Source organism: Necator americanus, chromosome I, assembly GCF_031761385.1.
Source record: "Necator americanus strain Aroian chromosome I, whole genome shotgun sequence".
Lineage (NCBI taxonomy): Eukaryota > Metazoa > Nematoda > Chromadorea > Rhabditida > Ancylostomatidae > Necator > Necator americanus.
Window position 1 is genome coordinate 14,205,594 of NC_087371.1, and position 21,036 is coordinate 14,226,629.

Below are 21,036 nucleotides of genomic sequence, written 5' to 3' on the forward strand. Positions count from 1 at the left end.
TTTAAAAATTCCTATTGTTTTTGGTGTTAAAAATATGTGCTGCATGTTCGAACTTGAGGACATCACTCCTCATCGTAGAAGGAGGCGCAGAACTACGTGCAGATCTGCTGCTCTGAAGTCTCCTAGAGCACCTTTAGTAACAATGATTTCTCATCGAATGGGGCAGAGCAGAGAGACGTGAGAGTGAGTGTCAACCTCATATTTCTGAAAATAAGCGTTAGCGAGTGGTTGTTTTCCTTCAAAATTAACGATATCCCGCAATCGGAGTTCTCTTTTTCATACGCTGTTCAAAAGAAAAAGAAATGTACATAGATGCACATATATCTAGTATTTGTAAACGGGATAGTATATTATGGAGAGGGGTGTGATTCCGTCCATTTCTTCCTAATTGCCGTAAAAAAAACGGTCCGGAAGATGCGGCGCGTGCACAGGGCTGGCGCGCTCCAACCGAACTCCTTGTAGAAAATAGCGCGCCGGCCTGCTCGAAGCCGTATATTCCGGGCCGTTTTTTACGGCAATTAGGAAGAAATGGACGGAATCACCCTTCTCTCCATAATCTACAATTCCGTGTACGAATACTCCACCTGAAATCCGTAGCACCTCAGATTAGTGGGGTGATGCCTTTAGGGAAGGTAAGGCGTGTGGCAGAGGAGGGGAAGAGAGCCGACAAGGCCACGCCCTTGGGCCGAGACGCCTCCCTGATGGTTTCTTTGTATAGAAACAAGAAGCGACACAGTTGCAAGGAAAGGAGATCTAAAGAGACCAGACAACTACGTGTGAGGATAGACGACATTGAAAATGAGGGTTTTGAACTCTGATGATAGAACATGGGTAGTGAAGTAGTTTGAAGAGGGTTTAGAAGGGGGAAAAGGAGCAAAACAGAAATGGTTTAATGTTTTGGTGAGTTTAGGATTTATAATTTGGTGTCTTGTCCCCTTATATTTTTATTCTCGTTTTTTTGTGGGCCGCCTTATTGGTGCCTTGGGTATTTTTTTATATTTTGTTGGGGTTGTGTACTCTGTACTTGGTGTGGTTTTTTGTTTTGTGGTACTGTTGTTTCTTAATGCCCTTTTGCTTTTTTGAATTGGTTGCTTATGCGTCTTTTTTTAGACTACGATGCGCCGTGTTGTTGGGCGTTTACCTGGTTGCTTTTTTTTTGTTGTGCGGGTTTCTGTGTTGGTGGGGTGGGGTTGGACCCTGGGTCCTTTAACTTGGGACACCGGGTATTGTTTCGCCGAATTCATCAACATCGGAGCTGTCTCATCAAAAACGCAATAAAATCAGAAAAAAAGAAAATAAAATTATAGGCCATTGAGAGAATTTGTCACGAAATAACCATCAAATCATGACCTCGTTATTCTCATGTGCCCAGTTCAATCCCCTCGGTACCACTAGAATTCTTTTTTCGTGTGACAAATTAATAATGAAGAACTGAAGTACCTTAGCTGGCAGTTTTCCTTCTTGCTGCTGGCGTTGTTGTTGTTGTTGTTGTTGCATTTCAGCATTTTCTTTTCTAATTCTCTCAACCTCTTTTTCACCACAACCGCACAAAACAATAGAGGTGGAATAAAAGAGGAGTCCAATAAATGCCGTTAGTAATGTCCACAAAAGCATTATTCATCCTGAAGTTTGCGTTACCATCACCTTTTTCCACCGATACCACGTTTTTCCGACGTGGTATTCACCAGTTTTAGGTAAAAATCTAAGAAAAAACTGCTAAATTTTGAGATTTCGTACTCATTCTGTTGGATTCCGCTATCACCATCGTAGGAGTGTTTGACTGCGGTAACTGGTTTGTGGTTTTTTTTTTTAGTTTTGGCTGAGCTTGTTATATTCAGATTTCTGTTATGCTCGAGTCAAGACGACCTGAAGCACGGTACAGTTGTGTAAGCAGCAGCGATGAATGGAGCTAGCTGAGGTCCCCCAACCGGATCGCGACCGCTTGCGCCACCGCGCCGCTTCGTACGGAGCCGCTTACGCAACAGCACCAAACTTCAAGACGTTTTCACCCGACTGTAACCCAACGTTGAGCATTTCTTTGGGTAGTGTGTTTATTCTGGACTCTTGTCCTGATCCTTAATCAATATTCAGTATCGACTATTAAAATAAATAGTTGCGATGATGGTCAATAACCGCCTTGTCTGGGACGTATTCGGGAACTGCTCTCGTCCGATCATCGGTTCAAGTGCCATTGGTCCGAATTCGTTACTACAAGATCGTAGTTGATTACCTTCCAACCTTACCTACGTTCTAAAGGACTAACCTTCTAGAAATTAAGATCAGTGGGTCACGAGATCGAAGTAGTGTGTAAACTTGATGGAAAACATGGGGTGTGAGCTGTAGATTACAGGTATGAGCGTGGGCCCGCCCAATTTTTTCTAGTCGTCCTGAAAAACGGCCTCGGAGGGACAATTGTCCCCAACGAGGCACGTTAGAACGCGCCACCCTTCTACACGCTCCGGTTCTCCTAGTAGCCTGTTCACCAGTTAAACGTAAACAGGCTGCTGAGGAGTCTTCATTGATTCTCGACTGCTCGCTCGAGGATGCGGCACATGTGTGGCGTGTTTCGATGTACCTCGTGGGACGAAACGACGATTTTCACGCCGCTTTTCAGGGCGATTATTCGTGATTGGGCGGAACTATGCTCATACTCGTAATCTACCCCGGAACTTTGTATTTGCCCATGGAAATCTCAACATCATCAGTTCCGTGATACGCTGCCTTCAGGGAACAAGTCAGCTACTGAATTTCCCCGAAAAAAAGGTATACCCGGCTCGTTCAACCGGGCTGCTTCGACGCATTGGTGTGGTTGAGCACTGATGCCCCCAGGCCGCCATTCCAAGATGCCGTTTCGTTGCGAACGCGACTCGTTGGCCCAGTTGAGCGCCTGCGGCGATCACTGACGGCATATTCAGTAGAGTAGCGTCAACGAGTCAAGCGTATACATCATCCATAAACTCCGATTTCCTTATATTCTTGCTCTTATGGACTTCTCTCTTCGGAAGAAATTTCTGTTTTAGTCATGTTAAGTACGACAGATTTACCGTGTCTTTTGCTCTCCTCTCGTGTGAAACGGCTGTGCGTTGCCAGTGAGCGAAGAAAATGATCGTTCTCCACTAAAACCAAACAAAAGTGAGGACTACGTTATATCTCTCGATCTCAAAATTTAAGGGTGAGAAAGGAACTATCTTCGCTTGTTAACATGAATAATAACAGTGTGAATGGCGCTGATCGATCTCTGTGGGGAGGCGCCTACCTCTTTCACTTCAACTCAGAATTCTTTGAGGTGTATAAGTGCGCGTGAAGCCTTACAATGAAGCCAATATCTTTAGTTAGTGCTTTCATTCTCCCACACCAACCTGGTGCCAATTTATTTTTTGAATCATTCTATTTATTATTATCATTTTATCTACCAGGGAGAGATGAAGGGCTTGGTTGGCGTGGTTGAATCTCTTACTGATCACCCGCTGACTTTCGCTTTTTGCATCGTGTTTTCAGAATTGCAAAGATCTTTGAATGTAGGAGGAAGAAATTGACAAAAATAGACACCAACAGAGAATTTCTCCGGATTTGCTCTTGGGGAATCGGTTTGCACAACGTTACTCGTATTCTTCTTTTTTGACAGTGTCTGAGAGAGGTCAAGAGAACCTTGGTTCTTCTTCGCAACAGTCGGGTTAAATCTCTCGGGTTAAATCTTCACCACCAGAAAAAAAAACGATTTATTCCTTCATCAGAATATACAAGCGAACAACACTGATATAATATCCCTATCCAAATAGGGTTGGGCCTGGGAGAGGAGGACGGGGTGACTGTAACTGAATGGCTATGGCTGAACAGTCAAACTGAATGCGATGCGAACGCGCAGCTGGATTTACCACACTCCTACTCAAAAAAAAGACTGCGAAGGCGTACACACAAGAACATATGTAAGAACAGTTATGGTGAGTAAAATCATCAGAAAAAATATTCGGAAGACTATTTAGTCCCTCTACGCATATATGTCTCTTCTTTCGGCTCATTTATGGTTTAAATTCGCAGCAAGAATCATTTAGATTGAAGGGAATGTTCGTGGGAATCATCTAGTTATTTCCAATGACAGGTGGAACCCGGAACGAAGTTAAATGATAGCAAGAACACAAAACAACTTCTATAAATCCAGAAGTCAGGGTTCTCAGTTTTTTTTTTCCAACGAAGCAACTCTTTACATGTGCACGAATAATAAAATCCACTTTACTTATGCTTTATCACTTCTTCCAAGGATACGAAGGATTAGCTCGTCAGTTGGACTGAGCCTCACCAGTGTTCCTGTGATACCTAATTAGAGGAATCGTAATGTTGGTGTCAGGATGTTTAGTAGTTGGTTTTTTTTAGATTTCTTTGTAGTACATGCAAACTATTTCCTAAACCCTACCTTTTAGAAGGACGAACCCCGGAAATAGTAATAATAATAAACTTAAAGAAAATAAAAAAGATAGGACTATGGTATCTTAGATTCTTATGTTAGGACTCTAACTTATTTTTGAGAAATATTTTGTAGAGGATGGAGATGTAATCAAATTTCTTCTTCGGAGCCTTCCGGAATGCAGCAGTGGTCTTGAATATGGTGCTCGTAGTGCACGGATAGCTCAAATTGTTTCTGGCAACGTGAACATTCAATCCTGAAATTATGTATCCATTGGAGGGTAGATCTTGGGGAAACATGCATATTTAACGACTTACGGCTTGAATGAAACAACGATTTGTTTTCCATGCACTTCGAGTAAATGATCGATAATATTTCTTTCGTTCTAAAAGAAGAGGAATGAGAAGAAAAACCTCTTCGCGAAAAAAAACAACTAAAAATTATCAGATTTTTCCACATGAAGAATTTCTATCTAATCTAACGACTGCGTCGGTGATGATAACTTCAGGAAATTTTCATAGAAGAATCCGCGAATGGAATAGGTCAAGAAAGACAGAAAATCTCCTCACAAATAATAGCAGTGAAATGCTCAAAGAATGATTATCAAGATGTGGCTTAGATGTATCAATTTTGACCAACATCATAGGCATTGGATCGATTTTGAACTAGGGTTGGACGAGTTCGCGGTCTCTCTCATCGAGAACTTTTGAAGATGGAATTGTTGCGATTTTCTATGTTACAATACATTATTCTAATGTAGTTTTAGGGTCATCTTCAACATAATCAAGCGTATAATTTATTATAACGCTTTAGAATAAGAAATCAGATAATAAATAAGAGCGTAAAAATAATAATAATAATAACATGGAAATGAATGTAAAAATTATAAATTATTAACTTGCATTATATGTGGGTTGGATTACCGTACCTCGCCGCAATACCCGCAAGTCATCCTTTTCGTTCCACTGAAAAAACTGAAGTACACTTCTCGCATTGCAACATCGTGATCCATGAGCATATGTCGTTCTAGGGCGGCGTAACAAGAATGGCTGAACTCATTTGGCGATTTAATGAAGAAAGTACTGAGGAGAAGGGCGTTAGGAGAAAATTAAAGGCCCTTCACAAGTTCATAGAAACCAAAGCAGCTATCGTTCACAACTGATTTTTCTCTCAGCTTTTTTTCTCTTCTTCTTTTCTTTTTTTTTCGAGACTACTTAACTTCGCATGATCGCATGATTCGTTCTAGCTGACGATTTTTATTTGCGGAAAAAAGAGAAGTAATAATTATTTTTTGTTTCCATTCACTTCATTCATTTTCATTCGATTATTAACAATTTTTTCTAGCCTGTCTTTGAATAGATTCACAGGCTGACGGCCAGCTAAATATCTTCTACCAGGAGCAAATGGAAGTACCGCAATATCTCGAAACTGAAAAGTTGACCAAATTTCAATAGAAAATGTCGTAGAAATTGAACTGAATTCCTAAACTAAAGGGATTCTAAAAAACTTAAGAATTCACTAATGATGATTTTTTTTTGTGTTTTCAGTGCCATTAAAGATTCCCCTGGTCATATGTTTGTAAGGACGCGAAAGAATTAAATTTCTCATAACATTAACACGTACACTCTAGAACAGAGTTCACATTGTATTGCGGGAAGCTTCTGGAGAAGTTTCGACGAGGGAAATCGTAGCAGCTCACCATGTATTCCCTAAATAAATAGATGTCGAAATGAAAAAGAATGCATAAGGTTTCATTGACAATAAATTTAGTGCGATTTTTCTTCTGTTTTCTTTTTTTTTTACTGGGACTCGGAAAAATGTTTCCTTCTTTTCTAGTTTTGTGTAGCGTTTAAGTACCGTTCATGTGAATAAATAAGTAAATAATAAGTGGAAAGTCAAAGATCATCAAAAACTCGACCCAAGTATGCTTACCTGTAGATGAGCGATTAAGCCATCGGTACGAATAACTCGATCGCAAAGAGCACAAAAATCATGGGAAGGCAGTAGGTCACACAGGGTTCTTCAAACAGCATTTTCTTTGAACTTCAAACAAATACTATATGTTCATATAAAGGTTACCTGCAAAATTCCGTTCTGGCACGGTAAGTGGGCATTTTCAATGAACGGGAAATGAAAAACACTACCGGATAGGGTAGCTAGAGCACCGCCATCGATATCGACTGCTGAGGAACGGTATCCCGGACACTCGCTCGGTATCCTGGACGCTCACTGGTGACCTCATGATAGCTGTAAATGCCTGTGGAGAAATGTGTATAGTGAGGGGTTGAGTAATATATGGCTGTATCCATGGGCCACGTTAGGATTAATTGGTGGAAACAGATGAGAGAAAAAAGGAAAACTTTATTACTGGGGAAAAATGCATGACAACAAGCAATAAAAAATAATAAAATATAAAATATCAATAATAATAATGATAAGTGATACAAACGACTACAAAGGAAGTAATAATTAAATTAACGAGGAATAGGTTCGAAATTTTCAAAGTTGCGGCAAGTGAGTTGCGCGCGACTTCCTGGTCGAACATATTTGGGGTTCACTGTAGTCAAGAGAGTTTGGGATTTCTTTCAAGTTAATCATGATCACATTTTTGCACCCATCAAAAAACGTGGACGGAGACAATCGGCTTTTATTACGCTAATGCACTAAATAAATAAACAAGTTGGGTTAAACTTGAGGAATTTATTTATGGATTGAACGGTGGAATAAATATTTATTGCCTAATTTGACGTAGTAGATCATCGCTCACGAAAAATTTTCGTGTTTGCTTGGACGATATAGACCGTGTTAGCACTAAATGCATTTCAGCTGCAATGACACTAAAGTAAAATTTGAAAAAATCCATAAAAACGAAGACATAGGCTACAAATTAAATAGGATGGATCTTTTCGTCTTTTCCTACACGATCGATCTTTAGATCAGCCTCCTTTAAAAGTTATTTGCGATACTCCTATTCTGGATTATGACTACAAAACTGCAAGAAATGTCCTTAATTCCATCTCAATTTCAGTTTTAGGTCAATCGGCCCTAAGGTTAGGGAACGCCACCTTACTTCTCAAGCAAACGGCTACTGATGAGAGATTACTGTACTCTACAAACATCGAAGACCGGGAAAACACTATTTTCTGTCTGTCTTTCTTTTTTGCGTGTGTAAATATGCTGATAACATTACCGTATCCGACCGACGATAGTTCGATCCAGAAACCGCTTTGACAACAGTAATTGGCGGCGTTCACACTAATAGCGGTTTCTCTGTGATCCCGATAAGAAGTGACATTAATTCTTTTACGGATGACCCTACTAGAAGGCACAGGTATCCAGATCATTCTAGGTCAGAACAAGGATAAAGGATAAAGTTTCTGGCGTTAATCAATTAGCGTGGGATGCGCCACAACGTTCACTTCAATTCCGAATCGTCTGAGGTTTACGAACGTGTAACAGGCCTATACAATGATCTGCGGTGGCTAGCCGATGTGTCAAGTCAGTGTTTTTATCCTCCCAGACAAGTCTGGTACCAGTTTATCGATCCCGGAGGGGTGGAAGGTTTGGTGAGCACTAGTGTGGATTCGAATCTCCGATCGATCGTGCAGAAAGCGGAACCTCTAACCGCTACACCACACCCTAGCCAAAAATCTAGGATCGGGTAGGATACAATATTGTTGTCTCCAGAGAAGTTTTTGGATGAAACATTATTGCTGTTGTTGATTAGTCCGCGGACTTTGTTTTGAGAGAAATGTATGTCCACAGAATGTTCTCACCGAACTATACATGTTCTTCTTGGTGTACTGACCAGCGGTCACACATTTCGTCGCTTAGTTTCTAAAGTTCATCAGAAATCAGGAGAAACTAGGGCTGAAATGCTGCGCAAAAACATTTGAGCACTTGTGCTCAAACGTTTCCTCTCCTTTCCATTCAAGTTCTGTTTGTTTAATACTTTGATGAGTGTGTGATACACCGGTGAACCACGTTTCAAGATTTCAAGACTAGAGAAGTGGATTGATAACCAGTCACTTTATCTTTTGAGTATGCAGGGTATTCAGTTCTACTCTGATGATCTGAATGGTATTTTTAAACATTTCAATGTTGATTTCGACGATAATCTTGCCATTAGTCCCTTGTAATGAGTTCTTATGACATAGTAATGTGTACAGGTAAGAAAGTGCATCTAGTATCTTTAATTAACAACTTCTAACAGTCGAAAACGTTCCGATGAAACTCGAAGAAAATGCATTTCAAACGAATTATCTAGGAAGGAGCAGTGTGTCCGAAAAATTTCCCCTAATAGCTTTTCGCTGAAATTAAGTGCCACGAGACCGCTTCAGCAGTTTTAGCAAATAAAAATAGTAAACAACACCAGGATCCGCAGTTATACGACTGTTTGCCGATGAAGTGATGTTCATTTTTAAAAACCCCAGTGCTCGCACGGTATTGATGTACTGAAGCAGAACAAAGTGAGTGCATTTCCTTGAATATGACATATGGGTCACAAAAGCGGAATCATTTGTCTGGTCTTATGTTCGTGCCGCTCACCGCAGCGCATACGCAGCACATCTTTCGATCTAGCACAGAGATTTGAATAAGCTTCTAGCTCTCCTTGGTCGAACGTCGTCGAGCTGAACATTTTTTTTCAGTAAAAATGCATGATCCAATAGAACGAACGGAAGCAGTGGGGAATCCAGCATTGAAGCCTTATAAAAAGAAACGGAGTGCAGTAAAACCAGGCACAGATGTGCTAGCGAAACCATACGAGGAGCCAAAAGATGGTAAAGTACAAGTACAAGTTCGAGAAGGTAGGGTGATACTACAACCACCACAACCTGAAGTGAAAAGACAGAAAAGGTCACGGGGCGGCCGGAAATCTAAACAAAAAGAGTTGGAAAATAAGAACAAAATAAGGGGAAAGAAGAGTAAAGAAGGACCACTTGTGAAGAAGAAGGAAAAGAGCAGAGAAGACATCGTTATTGCTGTGAAGGCTCAAGAAAAACCGAAAGAGTAAGACTTCCTTCGTCTTCTTCTTTCTTATTTCTTTTCAGCAGGGGGAGGTTTGCTGGATTTCTCCTCAAAAACAAAATGTACTATTGAAAATCCTATGCGTTCACAGTTTTTAGTAGCAGGATTATCGCCCCGTAAGGTATCACATCACAGTTTCGTTGTTCGTTTCCCAATCCCAGTTTCTGTTAGTCCCGTCGATGCCACCTTCATCAACAGGACTAACAGGAACTGGGATTGGGAAACGTCCTCAGATTCATACGACAATAAATCTGGTAGAAATTAAAACGAGAATATAGAGATCTGCTTCTCCTTCTTTTTGCTTTCCTGAGTAATTGTACCTTTGGTTACATATGTTTTCAAGAACTTAAAATGGTTAAGAAGCAGAAGGTGGAAATAAGGCGAAAAGCTCGAACAGCACAGTAGAGCGCAAAACCGATTTTTGAGCATAAGTAACGATTTCAGCGCTGTAAGTGCAGCTCGAGCTGCATTTCAAATTTCATTTCAAAAAGCTACATTTCGATTAGAGCAGTGTTGAGTGCCTGTTCCCCAGCTACTTACTCCCTGGAAATAAAATTAGCGTTTTTATTTATCGAGCTTTAACCAACTAAAAGAACAACTCCATTCAGACCAGCTGAAGATCCTGAAGATGGTGAATACGAATTTGTAATCCCTATAAAGAAGGATGTCAAAGCCTCAAAATCAATGAGTTGGGAGAAACCAACGGAAGACATCGAACAACAGCCAAGTAAAGGAAAACAAGAAACGTAAGTTACATACAGTAGGGACAAAACGACATGAAGCACGGTGCAGTTGCGTACGCGGATTCTCTCGAGGCGCTCTGAGGGACCGTAACAGTTAGAAGCGTACTGGAACCTTGCTGGCAGCACTCCTAGCTGCAGCTTGCGATGGTCCCACCTCGGTTCCAAGTGCTACCTCCGCCGCACCGCTTCCAGCGCGTACGCAGATGCACCGTGCTTCATGTCGTTTTGACACGACTGCAAATTAAACACTAATGAAAAGGTTGTTATCCTTGTGACAATGACGTCAGTGTAGGAGAGATAAGAAATAACTTCACTCTCCTAGCAACTCCCGCTCCTGGAGGTCTCAGACTGTCCGCACGGTTCACAGACTTGATGCTGTATGTGTAGGCGGGTCAAAACGGAGTGAAGCTCCGCGCGATTGTGCAAGCGGCTGCGCTCGAAGCGACATGGAATCCCGACTAGCAACATTCATCGCCACAGTATGAGTGAAGGTAACGACGGGTCCCGATTGGATATCAGCCGCTAGCGCCACCGTGCCGCTTCGAGCGCAACCTCTTACAAAATTGCGGTGCGCTTCAATTAGTTTTGAGCCCCAACCAGATGTGGGCATCGCTGCCAATTGATGGATGCCGATCGGATACTGTAGCAACAGTAGCGTTAAACGCCGCAAGCAGCTGAAGGACGAGTTAGCGCTTGCCCACCGATACTGAGACGGTGGACGATGGAGCGGTAAGTTATTGGGAGAGCGTTCTTTCTGTTTTGATATTTAATTAACTAGCTATGGCAAGTTCCGATGCTCTCAAAGGATGCAATGATGCAGAGAAGCGCGGAGGAAACGCCATCGTACTGTGCGGGACCTCGGCGATCGCCGCTCACGATCAATACTCATGGGAGTGGGGGCTCTGTCGTTAATGTCGCATCTCTTCAACGAAGTATAGCTGTTCCCATAGTAGTTCTGTTTAGGCACTTAGAATGATTTGATTGATGATCATACCAAAAATCACAATTTATCGAGCTTCGATTAAAAAAAAAACAAAATATCTGGCGTTAATCAATCCGGTTGGGATGCGCCACCTTCAATTCAAAATCGTTCGAGGTTTATGGACACGTAACTAGCCCATACAGTGCTGGGGCAAACGATGAGTCAACTCTGTGTTTTTATACTCCCAGATAAGTCTGGTACCGATCTATCGACCTCGGAGGGATGAGAGGCTTGGTGAGCACTAGGCCGGATTCGAACCTCCAACCGATCATGCAGACACAACGGAACCGACTGCATTACACCTGCCCGTGGGCTTCGGTAGAAACACTTTCTTTAATGATCAATAAACAAAGAAGGGATTTGCTGTAAACAGTAAGTTCTATGAGTGGATAACTTAGTATTCGATTGCCTAGATTTTGAGCAAACCTTCTGAACAAAGAATGTAATACAGAAAAAGAACGACTTTCTATAATCTACTAGAACTAACGAGGATTTAGATGTTTTGATGATACATGACTGGCTCCAATTTTAGGAAGAAAAACTCCAAGATGCCAGAAAAGAAGCCGAAGACGATAGAAGTCGGCGAAAGGGGCGAAAGGGAAATTCTAAACGATGTCAAGGGTTAAACCTATATTGATTCAATGTGTGATCTATTATCAGTCTTTTGCATGTATTCGATACAATTGCGTCTAAACCTTTATACAACAGCATTTATTTGTGAACAAATGCAAATGTAAAACAAAGTTGAATTTCGCCCTATTTTAGCAGGGTTTGAGATTGAATCATCTGAAAATTCAGAGAGAGAAAAAAAAGACAAGGATAAGCAGGTCATCATTTTCCAAGCGTCCAGAGAAACGATGCTCGTGATTTTTTTGTCATTTTCAAGGTTTCTTGGTTTTGTATGTGATGGTGCTGCTCCAATCGAAAATGCATCGCGGTCGATCGAGCAAACATAAATCCCGTTGCCTGTGAACGGCAGCGGGATCTAGCAGACTCGAAAAATGTTGCCTTCGCAGCAAATTTCACAACACATATGATTTCGGTAAGTGTGTTACCGAGAAATTTCCAGGTTTTAACGGAATGCCGCTTCTAAAATGAATTGTTCGTCGAAAAATTTTCAAAAATTAGACTTTGACTTACTTGACTTAATCGGCGGGCTGATGTCCTAACGCGATTACCCGCATCTTCGCCGAGGTGTGCCGTCCTTGAACACAGCTCTGCCCAACCTCGATCTTCTGCGAGAGCTTGCACAGAATCAATCCATTCGTCGCTATTCCATGTTCTGCGAAACCTTACGTCTCGCCTGAACTGCCTATCCACGCCGAGTGTCCTCAGGTCCTCTTTTACCACCTCAGTCCAGAACTTCCGTTTTCGGCCAGGTAGCTTCTTCCAGCTCGAACTTTTCAGAACTCGTTGGACAAGGCGATCTGCCGGTCTCCTTAATATATGGCCAAAGAAGCGAAGACGATTTACTTTAGCCGCTTTCGAAGGCGGTGCAAGATGTTGATGTCTTCCACGTGTCATCCGACGGTATACCACATCAATTTCTGCGTAAAGATCTTCATTGTGGCATACCCTAGGCCAAAAGTAGCCAAGTGCCGTCTAAGCAGCTTTCGTTCCGTGCAGTCAAGCCTCTCCATAACCGTTGATGGTGCTGCCGAAGTCTCCGATCCGTACATCATGATGGGGCGAATTGCGGATAGGTAGACACGCAGCTTGACTTCGTTGGTGATGGGGGTCGACCACAGACATTTCGTTGAGTTAAATGCAGAAGTGGCCTTAGCGCATCTTTGCTGAACATCTCTCTCGTAGCTGCCGTTGTTCTTCAGCATACAGCCCAGGTAACAGAACTCATCGACGAGTTCTATCGGTTGTTCGTACACCCTGATTCCCGTTTGAGGTCTCGAAAGATCCACATCTGCTTGCATTTATCAGGGCATAGGCGTAGTCCGTAGGCTGCAGCCAGCTTCGATACAAGGTTGACAACATGCTGAAGTTTCGTGCTGCTTTCCGCGAATATAACAACATCGTCGGCGTACTCGAGGTCAGTCAAGGGGCACCCTGATGGTGCTAAGACAATGTCGACAGGACACTGGTCGACTGTTCTTCGCATAATGTCGTCGATGGCGAAATTGAACAGGAAGGGTCCTGCCACCGCCCCTTGTCTTACTCCAGTTACCACTTCAAACGGTGTTGTACATCCGGCTGGTGTTCGAACTGCAGCAGTTGTTCGTTGATTCTTGTCATCAAGCAAGCGAACGATTTTTCCTGGTACTCCATCGGCGCGAAACGCGTTGAGAAGACGGCCTCGGTGAGGAGAGTCGAACGCGGCTTCAAAGTCCAGAAACGCTAGTTGCATTGGCTTTGAATACCGCTGCCAGATTTCGATCACTCTCCTGACGATGAACACCTGGACAATCGTAGATCGGCCAGGACGAAAGCCAGCTTGCTCGTCGCGCGTTGTTTCTTCGCGATGTTTAGTGAGTCGGCCCAGGATAATGCGCTCCAGTACCTTGTACATAACACGCAGCAAAGAGATTCCTCGATAATTCCTTGGGTCCGTGACGGATAACTTCTTGTGGAGAGGAATTATGATAGCGTGTCTCCACGAATCAGGTATCCTTTCGTTTATCCATATTGAACGGATGATCTTTGTCATCTCACGAATCCCAGACGGTGTAAGATATTTTAGCATTTCTGCGCTAATCCCGTTGTCTCCACCAGATTTTCCATTCTTCATTTTCTGAATACAGACCAGGACCTTCGACTCGGTCGGTGGCTCCTCGTTAACCGCATATGTCGGTCTATGAACATGTTCGAGTTCAGGAGTTGACGGTGCTAGCCGGCTCAGCAAGGTTTTGAAGTGTTCCTTCCAAATTGGAAGGGTTGCTTTACCGACAGCTACCCCATTAGCAGTGTTGAGGACATGGGAACATTTTTTCATTTTGCCGCTATACTGTTTTAGTAGGGCGTAGGCTTTCCGCGGGTTCCTGTCCTCCCACGCCTTCTCAAACTCCATCGCTCTTGACGTCCACTCGTTATCGCGGTCTTGTTGCAGTTAACGACGCAGCTTCCTTCTAAGACGCTTTTCCTGGTTGAAGTCACGAACGCTGCGACACATACAGAATTGTACGTGGATTTTGTTTCCGCAGATGCAAAGGCAAACTTCTTCCGCGGCAATAGAACTGGGAGCGTTTCCCTTGCAGCGTCCAGGATGCACTTTGTGAAGGAATCCGCATCGCTAAGCTTCTCCCTGGTCTGTACTCTCTGTGAATAGTCACACGTTGACGGAATTTTCTTCTGCATTCATCATCTTTCAGACCTGCCATGTCGATTTTCGGTTGAGGAGGAACTCCTCGGTTTCTCTTGTAGAACCGCATCTTGAAGCTGAGAAGAACTGGACGGTGGTCAGAGTCGAAGGCGACGTCCCAAACAGCCCTAGATTTTCGGATATCTGACTGAGGAATGTTCCTCGCCAGAACGTAGTCGAGCTGAAGTTTAAGAGTCCTCATCTTCCGCTTGCGCTGCTCTTCAGGCGTTAAAAGGGTTGACCCCTGCCACGTGAGCTAATGGCGTCGACGATTCCTCTTAAACGTGGAAGCGATGATGAGGCCCGTCTGTTCGCACAAGTCGACCAGACGGTCACCGTTGTCCGGCGTGCGCTCCGCTGGATAATACCATTTTCGCAGCACATCGGATTGTTGTTCCATCTTCGCATTTGCGTCGATTCCGACAATGACCACTCGCTGGCTTAGTAGTTCAGACATCAACGCATTGAGTTCATCATAGAAGGCCTCCTTACTGTTGTCCTCAGCGGTTTCCGTAGGTGCATGAGCACGTACGATCCAGAGTTTACGTCTCTGCGATCCCGCAGTCGTAGAAAGGCGCATCTAGACGACGTTTAGCCAAATTCCTCCACCAGGTTCATGTAATCGTTCCTCACAGCTATTGCGCACCCACCTACTTTGTTCTCATCAGCATCGCCGCAGTATTTGGTGTAATTTTCGATGCTGATGACGGGCCGATCCCTCATGCGTGTTTCCTGCAGTGCAGCAAAAGGCACACAGAGATATCGCAGAAGTCAGGATAGAGCGGCTTGTTGGAGTTCACTCGATAGTGTTCAGCAGTTCAGCGTGACGAAACGAATGGTTGTCGCCAAAGATTCCATGCTCCCTTCAGGCAGTTGTCCTTTCAGGTTATGGGCTTTGGCGATGTGCTGGACGACAGCACCTTTTTGCAATGTATGGGAAGCTTTCGCCATACAACAGTGCAGGTTATATAGCTCCTACGTTCCCAATGTGTATACTCAAACGCCTGATTGCGTTTAGTTAAAGCAGGACCACCACGTGCAGGTAGCAATCAGACTCGTATACGCGGCCCATTAGAAAAATTAGACTAACTAAGTATTTATTATGATGAATAGTCAACTTTTTCCTAGCTAAGTATGTTTATATAGAAGTGCCTGAGTTCTATATAAATAGTTCTTCGTCGGTCGTTGGTTACTTATGCAGAGGTGCAGTCAACAATAAAAATTTGCATTCATCCGAGCTCATGATGCTACGGAAGGAGTGAGCGCTGAATACATAGTACCATCCTATGTTTTTTGCTTTTCAGAAACTGTCCTACTTACAGGTGTTGGTTGTTTCCAGTTTTTCAAGTAAACAAGATCCTCTTTTTGATTGTAAAGTGATTTGAATAAATTGAAATTTCTGCAAATCTGTGCAAGTGTTTCTAGGCTTGGGATTTCTTCTTATCGAACCTTAATTTGTTTTTATTTATATTTTCCTATCATTTGTTATAACAGTCTATTTCTTGATGATACAATTATTTCTCTGATTTTATTTCTGCTCTAGGTCTTTTTATCCTTTTTAACTCTTATCTTTCCTTGGTTGCAGTTCTTGTTTGCAATTTTGAACTCCCTTCTTGGTGGATTTAGGGGAAGAATATAAGTAGGTAGTTCGATCGGAGCCTTAATCCGATCACGATTTAAAGGCCTGAACTTTTTCCAACAGTTTCTAAAGAAGTGAACATCGACGTCAACATGAAATTAGCTGCAAGGTCCACGTGATTTTCACATTGCGGTCTCGACAAGAATACCAGAAACTGTGGGAACAGAAATACATAATCAATCAATTGAAAACGATTTCCAGTCATGTTCCCGATATTTCTGACGAATAATTCCCGAATTATTCTCGTATACGTGGATCCGACATAGTGAGAAAGATTTTTCTGTTTTTTTTTTAGCAGCATGAAAAAAATCTGCATAACCCTCATATAACAAAAACAGAAAAACAATAGGATCACCTATTTTTGTTGATTTTTTTTTTGCCACGAAGATCAACAATATTTACATATTTGCTATATTTAAACAACACCAACTGTCTTTTCAAGAGAATGGCTGCGGTTTTCTTAAAATACTTGACATTTTTTCTATGAACCCCTCAAAACTCGCACATTTTAGGATGATTCACGTCTTCATTCTATGCTTCACTTTACTTTTATACTTCCCATATACTGACGGATGCTTCTGTTCACCGGCGCAATCCACGAAGGAGTCGTTCTGCAAGGCTGATTGGGGTACATAGATCAGTTATATGTGAAATTAGTTTTAGCGTTTCCCTGGATATCTTCGGATTTCTGACCCTCAGCTAACAGTCGGATTAACATTTCACAATTGCCATCATCATTCCCGCGAGTTCAGAGATTGCAAGCGAATAAACGAAAGTAAGCAAGCAAAAGTAAAAATATAAATAGTACTTAATATAGCACAGTGTAATAATATAATAGCAAATAGTAAGTATAATAATATATTAGTGAAAATAAAATAGAAGATAAATGACATTTTAGACAATAGGTTAGAAACGAGCCGACTTATGGCACATTTGCGTAAACAATTGCCTTGGTCCAAATCGGGTTGCAGAGCTGAGCCTGGGTCCCACCGCACCACCTCCAAACTATTGTATGGGCATTTTATGCATATTACAGGGTCGATGCTTAATTATTACGGGTTTTCAACTTTTTTCTTCTTCAAAAACTGGCGTTTAAATTTTTTATTTTTTATGTAGAAATAATCTTCTCTTCTCATTTAGTGAAAATGTTATTAAAAATCATATCCGTTTTCGCCATATCGAAATTTTGCTTTTGCCGACTGTTTGTTCGCCAAAATTTGTTTGAGGTCGCGAAATGACTGCGCTGCATTCCAATCTTTCCTGAAGTGGCAGAGTATAATGTGCCGAACGTGGATATGATTTCCGATGGCATCCTCGTCAAGAGAAAGGAGAAGATTCTTTCCACAGAAAAATGTTAAACAAAACGCCAAATTTCAAAGGGAAATTTCGCGAAAAAAAAAGAAAAAAACCGCATCAGTTATGCATCCGACCCAATACTTTAGCACCAGTAGACACAAAGCTGATTTATCCTATATTTACGTTCGGCGGAGGGTCAAAGTGCGGCTGCAGTTCACGTCCATTATTTTTCTTCTTTCGATTCGAGCAGAGCGGGGGGCAACGCATTGCCCCCCGCTCTGCTCGAATCGAAAGCATCGCGGTCATCCGAGATAACATAAGTGCTGTATAAGCTACTTATGCACAATGCATAAACATGAATGTACACATTGCCGCACGACAAAAATAAACACGTTCCTACCCTGGATAGACCCACAAAATGACCATTTATGTGACTTTCTTTTTTTACAGTTTCGCACGCGAAGATTCTTGGCACATCGAATTCCGGTAGGAGAAATGATCTTAACGGCATAAGCTACATGGTGGAACACAAGGATGTTTTTAAGGTACATGAAACTTATCCACAAACCTCCATATCTTATCCATAAATTCACTTCATTATTTATTATTTTTTCATTTACTCATTTATTTTATTCATTCCGGGCGTATAGTAGGGTCAAAACGACATAAAGCACATATGCATTTGCGGTTTCCCTCGAGGCGCATCGGTGGAGCGTAGCGGCTTGGAACGTGGTGGAGCCCTTGCTTGCGCAGTTTATGACGGTCCCAACTCGGTCCCTACTGCCGCCCCGCCGCGCCGTTCCGAGCGCGTACGCAAATGCACCGCAACTACACTCGTGATTCCTGTCGTCTTGACCCGACTGTGCATTACTTTCAACTTAACTGTGCACAGCAAGCTCAAAACGGTCTGACTTGCGGTGCAATTGTGCAGGCAAATGGGACAATGGGACCCTCACTCATCTCCGGATTCCGATTGCGGCTACAGAGGAGCCCACTGTGAACGCATCTGCTTTCGTGATTGCACCACAGGTCAGCTCGTCCGGATCCGATCCGTACTCCTAAAGGAATGTGAACAGTTTTAGATGCCGACAAAGGTGAAGATGTTGCCCGTGGAGATTAACACAGCTCTAGCGGATACAGCATGCGGAGTGAAACTTAAAATTGGAGCGGAATATCTTCTTGCTGGTGGGTGGTTTGGACTGCTCTTTTAAATATGTCCCAGAGGGTCCCGATGTGAAACATAAGGCTGTCCGCAGAATCCAGGACCGCGTGATTCTGGACTCTGCGGGCAGCCTAAGAGAAAATTTATCGATCAATCTCTTAAGTGGCGTGCGCCTGTAGAAAGTGCACTCAGTGACGTATAGCAGTGTCAAAATGACATGAAGTTCAGTGCAGTTGCACAAGCGGCTGCGCTTCAAGCGGTGCGGTAGAGCGTAGCGGTTGGGATCGAGGGAGGACCTTTGCGAGCAGCATTCTTCGCTGCAGTTCGTGACAGCCCACTTCGGTTCCAACTGTTTTCTCGACCGCGCCACAGGTTAAGAATTTGAACATTCTTGTAAGGAAATTATCGCAGAGTTCATGATGTTGTTTATGTTTATGATTTATAATGCTTTTATGGTTATGTTACCCAGGAGTGTAGCGATTAATCACCATCTTTACTGATTGAGATACAGTAGTAAATATATTCAACGAAGAGCGGCAAAGTGAAAAGTATCAGAGGCTTTCGAGAATTTTCTTCTGTTCCGTTTTCTATTTTGCTGTTTTCTTGGCGTTCTATTTTCTTTCTTCTAGAACTGACAGAGATTTTTGGAAATTATGTAATTTTTAGTATTTCTCAAGTGTTTGTCATTTCTTTTGTATTCCCACTCAGTTATGTGAATTTCTTTTCATACCAGTTGACAGATTTTCTGGAGGATGAGCCTTTTTGTAATTGTTATATATATATATATATATATATACATTGTTATATACATATATATATAACAATATATATATATATATTATATATATATATATATATATATTACTCGTTCTGAGAGAAATTTCTTTGCAAAAAAAAAACTGAACTGATTAAAGGTACTTCGGAAATGTTCTGAACAACCAGGAATTCAATTCCATATCAGGAGAAAAAAGTTAAGAGCGTGCTGTTTTGGGGTTCCTTTCCCCTTTTTTCATGTTCCCACCAATCATCCACTAGTAAATCTCTACATCAATAATCCACAAGTTCTTTTTTTTCGAAGGAAAGAACGAAATCCTCCATCGGAATTGATTCTGACGGTAGTAGATGGTGGTATCAATCGTAGTTTTGTTAGGCTCAGTATGGTCGAATGGCTACTTCTTCATGTATCGGTGTGGACAGATCGTTGAAGACAATCGGAGCTCGTCATCCGCAGAGTTTGGAATGCCTATGAAATGGCGCAACGTCTCGAATGATACGAAATCACTTCTTCGAACTATCGATTGCTCCAATCATCGTGGGACTACAAATACAGGATCTAACCGCTGAATTCCTTAATAGCACCGTTTGTGGTTTCGTTTGGAATAAACAATTCAAACATAGTCCATATTTTTTTATTACTTTATTCTTCGCCCATAAAAGATTGTCCGATGAGGTGGACTTTGAAACTGACAACTTTTCTGTCTGGATATGATCAAGTAATTTTGTAAATACTTCCTTTCGGTTGTCTCTTTTCCCCTATCTTTTTATATGTTTCCCTCTGTTTTTTTATTCGCTTGTTTTTTTCACTTGTACGTTTCCCTACAGTACTCATGGTGGACAGCGACGCGCTTGCAGTAGCTGCCACACAGTGAACTCTGCCTTGGATCGATAGGAACGCGCATTGCAGTCCTCTTGGGAAACATAAGCGCCTACTAATGATGATAATTAATTTTGGGGTTTTCTCAAGGTGTACGCACGTACTAAACGGTCAAATCATGCTCAATGTCAGATAGAAAACTGGTCCAGCTAACCGTTACCGTTTGAAAGATCATGCAGCCACGAAAATATGACCACAACCTTTACGTTCATCGTTAAAACGAAAAGAGAGAGAGTCACAAAAAGTTCAGTTCAAGAGCCTTTTTTTCCTCTACGTACATCAAGCACATCAAACAGTATGTTAAAAAAAAAACGTTACTTTCTTAGTACACAGTGGACGTGTGTGAATATAAAATGAATAAACAAGTAAATAAATGTCGGTCCTGCTCTAATTATTACGTAAAACTTTTTTGCTTTCGATTTTTTATACTGATGTTCCGCTGTTGTTTTCTTCCGTAGCAAACGTCATAAGAAAATTTTTAATTAAAAAATTTTCTCGACTACTTTAGAAGTATCTCGATGTTGTGCCCCTCTATTCTATGTTTTACTGTATGTATATTTAATTTTCTGTTACTGCTGCTTAAGTAGGTGTGGAAAACGACATGACATCTGGCAACTTTATGTACAGTAGAGTCAAAGCGACATGAAGCGCGATGCAGTTGAGTAACCGGTTGCGCTCGAAGCGGCGCGGTCGAGCGCAGCGGTTAGGATCCAGTGAGGACTCCTGCTCCCACCGTTCACTACTGCATTTGGTCCCACCTCGATTCCAACCGCTTTCCCCCCCGCGCTGCTTCGAGCGCATCTGCTTACGCAAATGCGCC

The 21,036-nt window shown here is 42.2% G+C and overlaps 7 protein-coding genes across 13 annotated transcripts; 2 read left to right on the top strand and 5 right to left on the bottom strand.

Moving 5' to 3' along the window:
* Positions 1-4,552: 4,552 nt before the first annotated feature.
* On the bottom strand, positions 4,553-6,516 carry RB195_005516 (uncharacterized protein; the record flags this gene model as incomplete). Of its 4 annotated transcripts, XM_064178067.1 has the most annotated exons (7): positions 4,553-4,658; positions 4,720-4,787; positions 5,331-5,451; positions 5,816-5,830; positions 6,026-6,111; positions 6,335-6,422; positions 6,482-6,516. In XM_064178067.1, the coding sequence occupies 7 exons, from the start codon at positions 6,514-6,516 to the stop codon at positions 4,553-4,555; spliced, it is 519 nt and encodes a 172-aa protein (XP_064035149.1). The 4 variants fall into 4 exon arrangements, with proteins under 4 accessions (XP_064035149.1, XP_064035148.1, XP_064035150.1 ...); XM_064178066.1 differs by lacking the exon at positions 5,816-5,830; XM_064178065.1 differs by lacking the exons at positions 4,553-4,658; positions 4,720-4,787; positions 5,331-5,451 and having other exon boundaries at positions 5,782-5,830.
* A 1,929-nt stretch (positions 6,517-8,445) lies between these two features.
* Positions 8,446-11,781, top strand: RB195_005517 (uncharacterized protein; the record flags this gene model as incomplete). 2 transcript variants are annotated; one of them, XM_064178068.1, is made up of 5 exons in its annotated part: positions 8,446-8,482; positions 8,863-8,871; positions 9,052-9,412; positions 10,039-10,176; positions 11,688-11,781. In XM_064178068.1, 5 exons carry the CDS (start codon positions 8,446-8,448, stop codon positions 11,779-11,781), a joined length of 639 nt encoding a protein of 212 aa, XP_064035152.1. The 2 variants fall into 2 exon arrangements, with proteins under 2 accessions (XP_064035152.1, XP_013292341.1); XM_013436887.2 differs by lacking the exons at positions 8,446-8,482; positions 8,863-8,871 and having other exon boundaries at positions 9,057-9,412.
* Positions 11,782-11,986: 205 nt separating this feature from the next.
* Positions 11,987-12,987, bottom strand: RB195_005518 (uncharacterized protein; the record flags this gene model as incomplete). 2 transcript variants are annotated; one of them, XM_064178070.1, is made up of 3 exons in its annotated part: positions 11,987-12,244; positions 12,296-12,593; positions 12,731-12,987. In XM_064178070.1, the coding sequence occupies 3 exons, from the start codon at positions 12,985-12,987 to the stop codon at positions 11,987-11,989; spliced, it is 813 nt and encodes a 270-aa protein (XP_064035153.1). The 2 variants fall into 2 exon arrangements, with proteins under 2 accessions (XP_064035153.1, XP_064035154.1); XM_064178069.1 differs by lacking the exons at positions 11,987-12,244; positions 12,296-12,593 and having other exon boundaries at positions 12,676-12,987.
* Positions 12,988-13,019: 32 nt separating this feature from the next.
* RB195_005519 (uncharacterized protein) lies at positions 13,020-14,174 on the bottom strand (the record flags this gene model as incomplete). The annotated part of the gene is made up of 1 exon (XM_064178071.1): positions 13,020-14,174. The coding sequence occupies one exon, from the start codon at positions 14,172-14,174 to the stop codon at positions 13,020-13,022; it is 1,155 nt and encodes a 384-aa protein (XP_064035155.1).
* Positions 14,175-14,256: 82 nt separating this feature from the next.
* Positions 14,257-14,667, bottom strand: RB195_005520 (uncharacterized protein; the record flags this gene model as incomplete). The annotated part of the gene is made up of 1 exon (XM_064178072.1): positions 14,257-14,667. The coding sequence occupies one exon, from the start codon at positions 14,665-14,667 to the stop codon at positions 14,257-14,259; it is 411 nt and encodes a 136-aa protein (XP_064035156.1).
* A 54-nt stretch (positions 14,668-14,721) lies between these two features.
* RB195_005521 (uncharacterized protein) lies at positions 14,722-15,188 on the bottom strand (the record flags this gene model as incomplete). 2 transcript variants are annotated; one of them, XM_064178074.1, is made up of 2 exons in its annotated part: positions 14,722-15,045; positions 15,120-15,188. In XM_064178074.1, the coding sequence occupies 2 exons, from the start codon at positions 15,186-15,188 to the stop codon at positions 14,722-14,724; spliced, it is 393 nt and encodes a 130-aa protein (XP_064035157.1). The 2 variants fall into 2 exon arrangements, with proteins under 2 accessions (XP_064035157.1, XP_064035158.1); XM_064178073.1 differs by lacking the exon at positions 15,120-15,188.
* Positions 15,189-16,617: 1,429 nt separating this feature from the next.
* On the top strand, positions 16,618-19,906 carry RB195_005522 (uncharacterized protein; the record flags this gene model as incomplete). Its single annotated transcript, XM_064178075.1, has 4 exons — positions 16,618-16,732; positions 17,851-17,945; positions 18,483-18,585; positions 19,713-19,906. The coding sequence occupies 4 exons, from the start codon at positions 16,618-16,620 to the stop codon at positions 19,904-19,906; spliced, it is 507 nt and encodes a 168-aa protein (XP_064035159.1).
* Positions 19,907-21,036: the final 1,130 nt, after the last annotated feature.